Source organism: Mytilus californianus, unplaced genomic scaffold (genome assembly GCF_021869535.1).
Source record: "Mytilus californianus isolate M0D057914Y unplaced genomic scaffold, xbMytCali1.0.p SCAF_7, whole genome shotgun sequence".
NCBI lineage: Eukaryota > Metazoa > Mollusca > Bivalvia > Mytilida > Mytilidae > Mytilus > Mytilus californianus.
Genome location: NW_026262723.1, coordinates 40,808,197 through 40,822,291, shown reverse-complemented (window position 1 = coordinate 40,822,291; position 14,095 = coordinate 40,808,197). Strand labels below are relative to the sequence as shown.

Here is a 14,095-nt window from a genome sequence, read left to right as displayed (position 1 = left end):
CCATTATAAGCATTATCTACATAGACTTGTTCTTTAGTTACAACACTCAATTTATAAGCGGGTTTTCTTACGGATATAAATCAACGGTAGTACGGCGGGTGGTTCAAGCTGCATTCGTGCAATTACTTGAGAAACATTTTATCAACGATTTGCATATTCTAATATGTTGTTACTGATGAGAAAATGGAGGTCAGATTCATAATTGACCATTTTCACCTTTTCATTTCTGTTTTTTTTTTTACTTGATTGAAAGGGAAATGGAAGTACAATGTAGATGTCGATTCCGTGCGATAAATGCAATCATCACCTAATGTTAATATGTTACTTCTCATGACAAAATGGAAGTCGAGATTAGTTTTCATATATTTACATTAGACGTTCGTGAATTATAGCCCTTGATTAATTTAAAAATGACATTAATAAATGTAAGTAAAGTTCGGTTTGCTGTCATTTTGACAGCCCTTTGTATTTTTCCTGATATGATTGCGTTAACCTGTCGAATATATCAAAGCAAAAACTGTCTGCAATGTCGGAAATTACCTTCGCTCATGTTTCGAATGAGGAGAGGCTAATGTTAACAATGCACAATAACAAGACAGTTGAAGTCTTTATTTCGATACCATACTGATCTTATTTATAAAGGGAAAATGATATCTACATTTACAATGCAAGTTCCATGTGATTTTGTTGTTCTGTAATTTCTGTTCTGCATTATCCAGTGCGTACGGGAGCAACCTTTTGACGTTTATATACTATATCATGTTCTGAAACAAATTATACGAAAATATTCGATTGGTTCTCATCTTTTTACTTTTTTTCTTTGCAATAACACAATGACTTATAAAAAAAAGTTTACCCTCCAAAAAGTAATTACAAATTATTAACGAAGAAAGTTTCAGCGTCCTCCATTTTTGCAACTGTAATAATAGTGTTATGAAAGTGTCAGGTTTAATTCTCTTCCTAAAAAAATGTTAACTTTGTAATGACGACTATGCCTTCAATGCCATAAATTCCTTAGGAAAATTTCACCGATGCAATATTTTTGTAACATTTTTACAGTATCTTATCATTAATTTTCTTTGTAAGGAATGCATCTTCGTGATGCATTGTTTGGGTTCCTTGTCTTGGTATGCATATGGCAAAATGTAGGGTATTTGCTAATTTGCATAGCAACCATATTGCCTTATCATGATGACAGCCATTACAATAGGATTATACATGCCCCTAAAATAAAAATTCACAATGCCAATTTCTAAGTCGAATCACCAATTTGTCCGCATATAGGTGAATTGTACATATTATTTGCCTTCTGTTCATTTACGAATGAACATTTTCTACTTTGCTAACTTTCGGCCTTTTCAGTTTGAAAATTAAAATCGTAACCGTAGTACAATATTCAAAATAAAAATAAAGACACAAGTATAGATTATTCATGATTTGTTCGCATATAAGGACACATCTTGCAGGTTGAATTTTCAGGTAAAAAAAAATCTTAACTGCTTTCTTAAGTCTTCGGCCAAATTCTTTTAAAAACATGACGATTTTATTCTTCCCATTTCGTAAATAGTCAAACTTTAAGTTTTTTTCCTTAGAATTTCACAACATATTTGTAAATATCCGCCAAAGGAAGTTTTCAAAGACACGTTAGTTTTGGATCCAAGACGGAAAAAGGCTGAATTATCCGCAAATTTATTATAATATAATTTATATTTTTAATCTACACCTAAGCGAAGTAATTTAATCAAAAGGACCAAAGTCACGTGGTGCAATCATGTGAATAAAGTACCTTATATGATTTGGCTATTATTTTAAAGTTTATTTTGGTCAAATATTTATGATTCTGTTCTTATACATCCTTTGCGTTTAGTTTTGCTGATGAAGGTACACCCAAAAGCGCTTCGGACGCATGAAATGTTTTTGTTTTCATTTTTTAACAAATAGTAATTGTCAAAATGCTCATCTTGTGCAGTTGGAACTTTTATGTTATTAAAGTGTACCTTGCAAAAGGAGTAGGTTCGATAAGGCCTTATAATGGCCCCGATTTCTAACCAGGCTTAATTTTATATGAGAATTTATTGAACAATATCATAATGAATCATAGCCAATACAATGACTGGATAAGAAATATGTCTTTTTGTTGAAAATTAACGTACTTGCATTCTATTCATGACGTCATGAATAGCACTCACTTTGATTTTCCACGAAAATTCAATGAAAACGGGTACATTTCCATTGATTTTTTTGGACAGGAAACTTAGAGCGCATGTGTCGACAAAAAGATCTTTTCACATAATGTTTGTTATAACATTTTACGTATCTGACTTAAATACTTAACTTGTCGATGACTGCGCTCTATATTTCTTAGTCTTTAATTTGGTTGAAATCCGGGAAATTTTTTTCAAAATTCGCAAAAGTCCTTACTTTTTGCCCTATTTTGGATGTAAAACTCTTTAAAATAGAATTTTGACAAAGTTCTATTTAACTTTCTTGCAGGTCTTTTCATCAGCTTAGAACATTGTTTGTCTTGAAACTTTGAATACCATTATCGGGGCCAGATATTCCCTTATCGAACTTATTCCTTTGTTGTTAATTATCTCATCATAGATATCGGGTTTAAACTTTTGTACTCCAGACGCGCGTTTCGTCTGTATACTGTAAACCAACTTATTTTCGCGGATACTTTTTTCGCGTTTAGCCCTTTCTAGTCCACTTCAAAAAGATGTATTTTCGCGATTTTCGAATATGTTTGATGTAGTTAAATAGGGAAGATCCAAGTTGTACGTATTCGAGGCGATTTATATTCGCGTTATTTTTCTTCTCGCGAAAGTCGCGAAAATAAATCGCTCTCGAAAGTTAGTTGGTTTACAGTATTCACTTTAAGTTTGGTCAATATTTGAATATCGTTTTAATTAGAGCAATGTTTTAACTTCTCTATTTATCTGCTTATCATGAATGTGGATTAAAGAAGATTTGTTGTACACTATTTTAATCATACATTGTATGACATGAAAAGAAATTTCATTTACACTGTCCAAAAAAAAAAGACGCGACGAAGAGATGAAATTTTATTTCATCATGTTTATATTGCTGAATTCCCCCCCCCCCCCTTTGTTGCTCCGTACCTTGATATAGTATTATATTTAACAACAAGAACATATTCTTAACATACTCAACTGCTGTCTACGAACAATATTGATATGCACTATTGTAACAAGAGGTAATCAGTATGATCGAATCAAAACGATATAATTTTTGACGAGGGAATTCTGCGCTGATAGAAAGATTATCAATCTCTGTTTTGTAGCACTTATTGGATATATAAGGCACGCAATATTATAACAACATCTGTTACTGAGTTGCCAATTGTTTATTTAGATTTCATGGTTAGTATTCTCTATTGTCATATATTCTGTATTTTTATTGTGGAGTATCTGGAATCTATTGCATAAGCTTCACCATATGGTTATAGGTTAATGTCTTAGGTTTATTAGAAGTGTCTCAGTGGCAGCGCTCCTTTAAGAAAATCAAAAACTCTAATTAATATGAATCCAACGAGATATATTTAGATATTTGGTGTACGTCAGTGAAAGGCACAGCCTAAGACACACACAAAAAAAGTCAAATAAAAGATACAAATGTATCTAAAGGTTATAGTTAAATTTAGTCTACAAATTTATTGATATATATTTTATTTTATAAAACCATTTATACATGAGGCTCATTTTTGAGTCTTTACTAACCCAAAATCATCTAAATGTGAACTAGAGAAAAAGTATATATGCATAAATGTAGAAAATGCTGTTCCATCAGCTGTAACCAAAGTGGTTGATTGGGGTATATTAATATGGTAACCTGGACTTCTGCTAGAAAGTCAGTTTGACTGTGACCGATTATGATACATGTTAAAGGCAGCAATGTCTGGTCGAAATAGGGACATTAAATCTGATTCTTTGTGTTAGGAAAGTGCGACACTACGTTAAAGAACTTTTTCAACAACTGTAATGGGGTACAGAGGTTTGCCTCTTAGAAGGTTATATTTCTATAAATATTCAAAAATTCCCGGCCTACATCTCGGGATGCTTTCTTCGCATAGTCTACTGGTATGACAAGAATAAAATGTGATGTTATGTATACGTCCTTTGGACAGCAACCTAATACTTTGAAAAATTGATCATTATGATTAATCAGAAATGAAATTGAGTTGATTGTACATTCCTTTGTACATTGTATTTCATAATTTTAATAGTTTATAAAATGCATGTGTATATCATTGTTGCTGCTTCATTGAAACTAGGGCCCGGTAGCTGAGTGATTTATGCAGTTCAGCGATCACGAGTTCAAATCCCGCTCGTAAGAAGTACACGACTCCTATCTTAACTGACTAGGATTGAGAAGGTCAGTGGTTCACTCCGGGTACTCCGGCTTTCGCCACCAATAAAAACTGGCCGCCGAGAAATAGTCAAGTATGATGAAAGTGATGTTAAAAACCAACAATCGATCAATCAATCAGTCATTCATTGACGTCTACCATACGTTTTTTTTTTTATTGATGAAAAGATGACTTGCACACTTTTTAAATTTCTCATATAACAAAAGTTCGTTTTACCTCAGGGTAGCTGATGTGTATATTAAACACAGCAACCAATGTCCCATCTTTAATTATGAATAAAAGGAAATGTCAGGTTTTATACATCAATTACACAGCAAACCGACAACACATGAACGGAAAGATATCTGGAGGTGAACCTGTTATATTAACAATTGACAAACGAATTTACAATATACAAATATACCAAGCTCTTAATCGGGTCAAACAGAAAATATTTGGATATATTTAACTGGCTTTATCAAAGATCTGCCATTATTAATACCTGAATATATTATAGTAATTGGAAGCTTGTGATTTCTTCTAATTTACAATATTTTAGACAATAGAATAAACACACACACACAGCAAGAAAAACCCTTTCGGACCGTACCATAAGAAAACACAATATTTAAAGGTAAAATATCAAATGCATTAACAACAAAACTGAATTCTGTATTAACATGATTAATTTAATTATCTTTTCACTACGTGACTACGAAATAATATGTATTCATTAACTGACATTTGTACTTTTCTTGATAAAGATGAATCTAATCCGGAAGGATTATTAATGTTGGACAGAATAGCATATGACCTTTTTATAATTTATTGTACAATTTCCTTTTTTTCTTGACTTAAGTTTTTATTTGGTATCTGATAGTGTTCCCAACCTTCGCTTTACCCCTATGTAGTTGTGCTTGAATGGATCCTTTTTATGTTTAACTGCGGTTTAATATTTTCTACATTATATATTACAGACGGCATTTCAAATCTTTCACAGATAAAGGTCCTAAATAGATGTTTGTCTATCCATTTGAAATAATGTAAGGAATGGATTTGTCGTAAGAGTGCATAACATTTTATCTATCATGCCTTAAGAAACTATTAAACAAAACCAACATGCTTATGTAAACAGATATAATGCAAAATTGGAAATGATTTGTATGTAGTTTTAAGAGGATCACTTTCATGCGGAGATTGCTCCTAATGGGTGATAATTCGGTCAGAAAAACATATTTATAGTTATGCAACCAGGAAGAATAATCACCGATTTAAACTTAAATAACAATTGACATACTATTTGTGTTTCTGCGTCTGCTGTATGTAAATTTTGAATAACGTGACCGATAATATAAACAGGATTAAATGGGGGAAAAACCTTCGTGGAAATAGAGAATAAAATGTAGTTATTTCAATTTTGTTGTTAACACAAACGCTTACTGGACCATATTTTGTTTCTTTCAGTTTTCGAAAGGTTTAGTGGGTAAGGTAAATAACCACTGGAAAATGCTGTTTTGTCCGCCATAATATGTATTTATTTTTGCTTCGATCAATCTTGTTTGTAATTCTATATAAATTACCATCGTCCCCATCGAAAGAACAAATATAGAGCACTTGTCGTATTGCAATTTTACATTGATTTCAATATCATTGCCCCTTGTTTTGGCGGAGAACTGAAATGATTTGTCCATTCATTTTACCATGGTTACTTAGTATCTGGTCTGACCTTTGTTCCTTTGGATAGGCTGTCTTTCATTGAAAATAGAGTATTGGTCAAAAGATTTAACAGTTCTTAATTGCACATGTTCTATTCCTGTCTAGGTATTCAAATTTGTCAGAGAAAATGGTAATTTTGATCTGACAAGGCCAGTGTTAAATGGTGCAACTGATTCATAGGTACATTGGCCCGGCTTAACGTCGATTTCAATTGCAATTCTTCATGGATGAATAAAAGCAGTTTTTTTATAGCTACAAAACTTTTTTTAACACCTTAACATTCCAGTTTGGAATATATTTTGTATGATAAGAAATAATTTCAACATTATTACATATAGTCAGGTACAGTCTATACTATTTAGACAGTTAATATAGAAAGTCCCTGATATAGTACAGTAAAGTGCACTTTATTCTTCAATGGAATTAGGTGTCAGTCAAAGTTTTAAAATATTTTAAAAAATCCCAAATTGACGCATTATTAAGCTCTCCACATATTGTATAAATTTGTTTCACTGTTGAAGAGATTTTATTGATCACTAGATGTCTTCTGATTGCTTGTGTCGTTTGGTTGCTGTCTTATTGCCGTATAACATATAAATCCCTAAACCTCTTTTTATTCAAACAATAGACAGATATAGACATCCGGTATAAATGACATTTCTTACGACAACCCAGCTTCAATTTGGGAATTTTATGTTTAAGCTTTCCTTACGTACAATGTTTCTGTTTAGCTTAAATACACTAGCCTTTTTCTTTCAACAAGTATCAAGTGAAAATATTCTAAATATTATCTGTTTTCACCATTTTAACCTTTATAATGCTCAATTACACAACAGACCTTATGCTTTTTTTTATCGCAATTGAAACGATAAATTATTTTTAATCTAGTAACCAGCAAACAGGTATTAAATTGACCGTCTCGATTAACCAATAACATTTAATGTAATTTCCAAGTTACATTCATTTTTTTTTATAATTACCTTGCAACAATTAGCTAATGTAATACTGTTAAAATATAATTTGAGTTTTATATCTGTTCAATATGTTATCTTGAAATCTTAACATTCTCTCTAATGGGATGTGTTACTACCTTCTTTTAATACTCCGTGCATGTAAATACGTGATTCGTGGTTTCATGCTGTTCTGTTTAGAACGTTTTAATTGAAGATTGTGATAAAACTAACAAAGTATTAATTGATCAGATTTTAGCAAAATTGCGTTAACATATTCCACACTGGTATCTTAATGGTAACAAAACGGTATTAAACATAAATAGGTACGTACGTTATGCTAAAAATCGATAAAGATGAATTTATAGTGATCGAGTTAATGTTTTCTAATTGTCTAATCAATACAGCACACTAAATAACACATATCACAGGACTGACAAGGGTGACCCATTAGTCAATGAATTTCCCCCATCCGGCAGTCAAATCCATAGTAAATATGTCATCAATTTGGCTGTTTGGGGAGTATAAAAATGCAGAAACACCCTGTCGAAATGAATTTGATGCCTCGTGCAAAGACAGTGTCACGATCTATGCATGTTTAAGAATCAACAAATCGTTGTTGGATTTGCAGGTGGCCTGTTGCAAGGCAAAACTTATATCCTTATCCAACATAACCCTTATTGCAAGGCAGTCAAAGTCCTTTATCTTAGTTTACCAACTTTGAAAAATCTACTTGTTACAGATATATAATACATGAACTATTTGTAACTGGACGAATAGCAAACACTAAATTAATACATGTGTCTTTCTATGCTGTGATGTTACACTATTGTTTCAGAAAAAGGGTGAAAGCTTGGTACCATTAAAACGTTTAAACCCGCTGCATTTGTTTGCACCTGTCCTAAGTCAGGAATCTGATGTTCAGTAGTTGTCGTTTGTTGATGTGGTTCATAAGTGTTTCTCGTTTCTCGTTTTTTATATAGATTAGACCGTTGGTTTTCCCGTTTGAATGGTTTTACACTAGTAATTTTTGGGGCCCTTTATAGCTTACTGTTCGGTGTGAGCCAAGGCTCCGTGTGGAAGACCGTACTTTGACTTATAATGGTTTACTTTTTTAAATTTTGACTTGGATGGAGAGTTGTCTCATTGGCACTCATACCACATTTTTCTTATATCTATGTATAAACAACCAACGCGTAGTTAAATATACGTACAAAGAGTGTAATAAACATTAACTTATTAGTACTTTGCTGTATTGCCAGTAAGTGTGGACCTTCTTTGATACAGTACTAGTTTCGTTTTTACTTGTACCTTTTATCTTAGTGGATTTTATAGTACAATAGAACTAGAAAAAAGTTCCTATCTTATCGATAATAGTGTACTCAAAGAAATAATTCTTAACAAGTGATCGTTTCCTTCAGCATTGATAACATTACTGGAATATTAGGTTTTGAGCGTTCTTGATGATGATAAATTCAGAAAAGCTCTTCGGACGCATGAAATTTATAAAGTGATTACATTTATTTGGTAAAATTGTCTTTTACCAGTTTGTGTAGCTCTGTTGATTGTTTTCTTCATTTGGATTAGAGTTTAATTTCAGGCAAAACAAAAGCAAATCAGTGATCCTTAACAATATAGCTTTAAGGATAAAGTTATACTTGCATGAACCCTTTTTTCCTTAAAGCTACTCAGCAGAATTGTTTTTGAATGATAAAACAACAAATTGCAGATTGTCAGATTGCTCTCTCTTTGTCATGTTCACTTAACAAGACGGTTGCTCCCATGTGACGCTATTTTCTATGATGTAACATGAAGAGAGTTAAACACGGGCTATTCTATAACTACGAACAAAGAGAACAGATTCCAGATAATATTTTAGGACGTATATATTGTAAAATAAACAAATAAATAAAATAATTAACATAGTTTTATGACGTTTCAGAGGAGTTGTCGATCAAACCTAAGTTTAATTTAGTTGTATTAATAAAAAAATGTTCTAATTATATTCACAGGAATTAAATCAATGTGTGGATGTTATAAGAAACCAAGATGGACAGCTATTGCAAGAATTGACTCGTTCAGAAGCACAACTTTAACAGCAACTTCAAAAGTATGATGGATTGTCATTTTGAAGGTTCATATTGTAGAAAACAAAGCATGCAATCAAACTGTTGTTAAAATACCAATTAGTATATGCGTCTTCTGTTTTTAACACTTTTCCCTTGTTATTTAAAACATATTGAAACCTCATGGTTTATTATAGACCTAAGAATCTTTAAAACAAAGCAAGTTCAAAATCCTTTGTATTTAATGACAAGTTCGTTAAGAAATAAAATGAAAACATTTAGTATAGCATTTAAGTATTGATTAACTTGACTTTTGAAGAGCCCACCAATCTTAAAGCATGTTTGTGAATATATGGGACGTTTGAAGTTCTACATTTTGTAATTTTAATTAAGACTTAGGTTGCCACTTATATACTCAGACATACGTGTTATGTGCATAGATTCCAGTATGATATATGTATTAAATTTGTCTAGTCAACTTCGGAAAGGAATGTCACGTTTTGCAATCGTCAACATTATAAATCTTTATATTCAGGCAATTACATTTAAACTGTATGGCCATGGTCACTAGACATTCAGCAACAAACAATATCAATCATTTCTGTGTTTTTCTGAGTTTTTTGTTCCATCTCCAACAACAAAAATTCGATAAAATAATTTTTTCCAAAATTATGTTGTTTTTTTTTTTGTTTTTTTTGTATTGTTTTGTAATGACCATGACTCAATAACGTAAACGGCATATCTCTATTTATTTAAAAAAACATAAATCAAGTTGGCAAAATATATGTTTGATGATTGTTTGCGGTTTAAACATTCGATTTTGCACAATGATAATGGACTAGAGGGATTACTTATTTATCCAATTAAGAGTAAAATGAGACAACATAAAATCATTAGCCTTTACAGAAAATATTTTTCGACAGCCTGAATTGGCATGGCGAAAAAATGTCTGACCTTATGCATTTAATTTGATACCGATTCTCTTAGTCGAAATGTTTTGCGTAATATTGGATTGCCTATTCCATGAATTATTTAAAAATAAGGTTTACTACTTTCAAGAAGAGAAAAATCAGGCATAATGTATTGCATTTAACCTAATATTAAATAACTATCGAATGCTTGCACATTTCTTCCATGTTGAACTTCACTTTCTATATAGTATTCTATGATCATGAAATGGTTAAACAAATGATTCTGTGTTGATTCAGTATGTTAAATTCTAAGCTTATTTTTCCTAGGCCCAGGTATGATTCCTTTGCTGAATTTGTACTCCTTTATGGTGTTTTTCTTGCTTAATTGCTCTTCAAACTTTCATGCTTAGTATTGTTAGTTCGTTGTCGTGTACAAATGATGGGACACAGATTTTTAAAATGGTCAAATAGTGCATCACGTTAAAAAAGAGAGGCGAAAGATACTTAAGGGACATTCAAACTCATAAATTGAAAATAAACAGACAACGCCATGGCAAAAAAAATGGAAAAGGACCAAAAGACAAACAACACACATCATAGAAAACTTAAGACTGAGCAACACGAACCCCACAAAAAACCGGGGGTGATCTTAGGTGCTTTGAAAGAGAAAGTAGATCCTGCTCAATATGCGACACCCGTCATTGGCATTTTGAATTCTTGCCACAACGAAAATCTGAATCGAAGTATTCCGCATCCAACGTATTTGCCCTCTTTAAAAATTATGCTGAGACGCGTTTACTTAATCTTTAATAATATTTAAATGGTTAACATAAATTTAAATGTCTGAACTACCCCAACATCTCTTTGTGGTCTTAATAATAAGTTTAAACACTTGGTAAACAGACGTCCTTAATGGTTCTTTTGCTTTTTCTCAACAAATGAGTGCTAAATGCATTTTCTGATATATTTATATATAGCAGCATGATGACATAATTTAAACTTAATAATTCATATATTGTACTTCTGCAGGAAAAAATTATCGACAAATTATTAAAAAAAATATGCGGTTTCAGACAACTTTTTGTCTGTGTCGTAACTTGGTCCTATTCTTCTTCACAACATGATGGAGATTTCATTTATCGTGTTGAATGATGTTTTCTTCTCATAAAATAATAATCTACAGAGACCTGCTGTTGAGTTGCATGACTAATGGTGATGTAATAGTTCAAATACAAATGCATACAAATTTATCAATGGACAATAAACAAAGATTCACAAGTCAATGCACAGATAATTGCAACACCATAATAGCCAAAGACAAAAAAAGCTATAAAGAATTGTAACACTACACAGAAAAATAAATTTATAATATTGTTCCCCCAATTACAAACTATAAGTCAACTCTGGTGCTCCGAATCGAAGGATTAGTCAGAGATACATGTATCTACAAAACATGGGATCGTGTCGATCAAACTCACCGCATTCATATTTGACAGGCTTGTGCGATTCACTCTTGTTTTTAAATTATTGATAATTTCCATTTCAATGAATAATTGGTTCCGTTTTTTTCTCCATATTTATGATTGACCAATATGTATATGTATTTTCCTATTGATTGTTGGTTGCTAAACGACCAGTGGCAAATATTTCATGCATGTTCAGAACGAGAACAAATCAACAATAAATACAATATATAGGTTCTAATAGAGGCCGTCCGGGATGAAGGTCGTGGGAATTTGGACTACCACGGGAAGGGTATATTGGATAGGGGCAGAAATTTAGCCTTGCAACAGGCCACCTACGGACCCTCAGAGTTGTTGCAAGAGTTCTTAACATGCAAAGAGCGTGACACTCTCTTCACACGAGGTATCAGATTTAACGTCCCCATACTGACCGGACGTGGCTGCAAAGTTGTACATCCCGCACAGTCAAACGGACGCACCACTTTGGCGAAGGTTTTACTGCCGGTCGGAGGAAGACCAATGGTGACCATATTTCTAATCCCCAGTTCCCCTTGGTGATCTTTTCCTATTGTATTTTAAAAAATAGTTATACTATACGTTCCTATATAATGAAACTACTAATGAAGCATTTTCAAGTTGTTAGTTTTATTTCCAGAATTTGATTATATAGTTTTGGAGACTGTCGTTCATTGTAGTAAACTTAATCATCAAAGCGTGTTTATCCTTCAAGATCTGAAATCTTTCTATTTTCGTTTTCTTATACTTATAAAAATTCTTAAACAGACTTTCATTGAGAATTATGTTTATCATTCGTACATCCTAGTGAAAATGGGTTGTTTAGTGAGTGTTTATTATACTTTTTATTTTCTATTGCGAAATATACGTCAAGCATTCAGTTTTATATTTTCTTTCCAGATTTTCAACAAGAAAAAAAATTCAGTTCAGGAGACTTCATTAATAAGAAATAATTTCCATGAAAGTAGAGACCATCACAAAATGACAGTTGCCACATAGCTACATGTATGTTATTGAAAATTCAGATAACATGCCGATGCACTTCTGATATTAATTGAAGATTATTACAGGAATGAAAATACTACAAATTATACGTTGTATAAGAGAAAGAAGCTAATGCAGATCGAAACAGATTGTTTGTAAGCTGCATATTAACTATATGATAACAATGCGAGACCTGTAAATATTATGTGCATTTCAACTTTGGATCGTAACAAAATCTTAATTACTTCAAGATAGACACACAGAACGTTGAGAAAATTCCAAATGTATGACATTTTCTAACATACATGTACATATATATAACCTTTTCGTCTGTACCATAGGCACTGTGCTATCGGAAATATTCAATTTTACATATTGTAAATTTCTGTATTTTCCTTTTTGTAGATGTTTCTGGAATATATGTTGTAAAATATCTGTGAATAACATTTAACGAGTTGTTTTCCTTATTATTACCGGCAGCTGATTAATGACTTTCATTACTAGTACTGTAGATCATCATCCTAGTAATGTAAGAAATAATTTCAATGGAAGAAATAGTTGTTCTCTTCACACGTCTGGTCTATGATTTCAATAAACTACTTTTTGTGTAGCTTTGGTAGATTGTCTGGTAAAAAATATCTTTGCTTGGGTATATTTTTAGCATTGATTCTAATCCATAGACAGATTTTGAGTAATTAGGTGGCGTGCGTTTGTAATAAGAATGATTGAGAACGAAAGTACCAAATCGCCCGTTCACAGCCCCAGGCTCATAACTTCTATATTATTTTAGTTGTCGAAGTCCGACAGCAGGTCGGTATCGGTCACATACTCCTTTCATTTTTTCTTATACTCCCCCTAAGTCTAAAGTGTAGGTGACATCCAAGATGGCCATCACCCATGACTGTTGATAAGCGTCTTTCTGACTACAATTTGTTTTTTTTATGATCTCTCAAATATGTATATGCGATCCTTATAGATTTCCTTGCCATTATCAATACTGCGGTCAATTATTGATATGTTTGACAAATTAGTTCAATATATATTGTACGCGAATCGGAAAACCCGTATGGCATTGTTTAAATCCTTCAAAAAAATTCATAAAGTAGCATGAACAATCTATTTTCCGAGCTTGTTATCTATAGGTTGTTTTATTTTATATTTTATCGGTGTAACAGATCGTCTTTTAACAATTATCCTATTATATAACGACACACTCTATAGTAAGATTGAGAATTGGAAACATTTCTTGCTCACCTGCGCATTATGAAGCCTGATTTCTGCATCTCAACATTAGCTTTTTACTTGTTAACTTGTTTTTGTAAAAAAGAGAGGCTAATTTATATCAAAGGAAATTTCAAACTCATAAGTTGAAGACAAACTGACAATGGCATGTCAAAAAAATGAAAAACCACACACACACAAAAAGCAAAAACCGAACAGTCTACAAAAAACAACATAGAAAACTAAAGACTGCCGCGTTGCTGATGTAAGTCAAACTTATAAGTGATGTCTCTATTCTAGGATTAGAAGACGGGCCTTTGAACATATCTTTTGTCATCGGTAAGACAGATATTACATATTTTTCAACCAACTCGTGATTGCATCCGTAAAATTTTCGAAG

General features: G+C 32.2%; 1 protein-coding gene across 2 annotated transcripts in view; it reads left to right on the top strand.

The window, feature by feature from the left end:
* Positions 1-12,920, top strand: part of LOC127708842 (substance-P receptor-like) — a 64,325-nt gene extending 51,405 nt beyond the window's left edge. The window contains exons 5-6 of one of the 2 annotated variants that reach the window (XM_052213990.1): positions 9,048-9,145; positions 12,391-12,920. In XM_052213990.1, coding sequence (XP_052069950.1) covers positions 9,048-9,145; positions 12,391-12,489 — 197 coding nt within the window. In that variant the 3' untranslated portion in view covers positions 12,490-12,920. Of the gene's footprint in view, positions 1-9,047; positions 9,170-12,390 lie in introns of both variants that reach the window. The other variant, XM_052213991.1, reaches the window with a different exon arrangement.
* Positions 12,921-14,095: the final 1,175 nt, after the last annotated feature.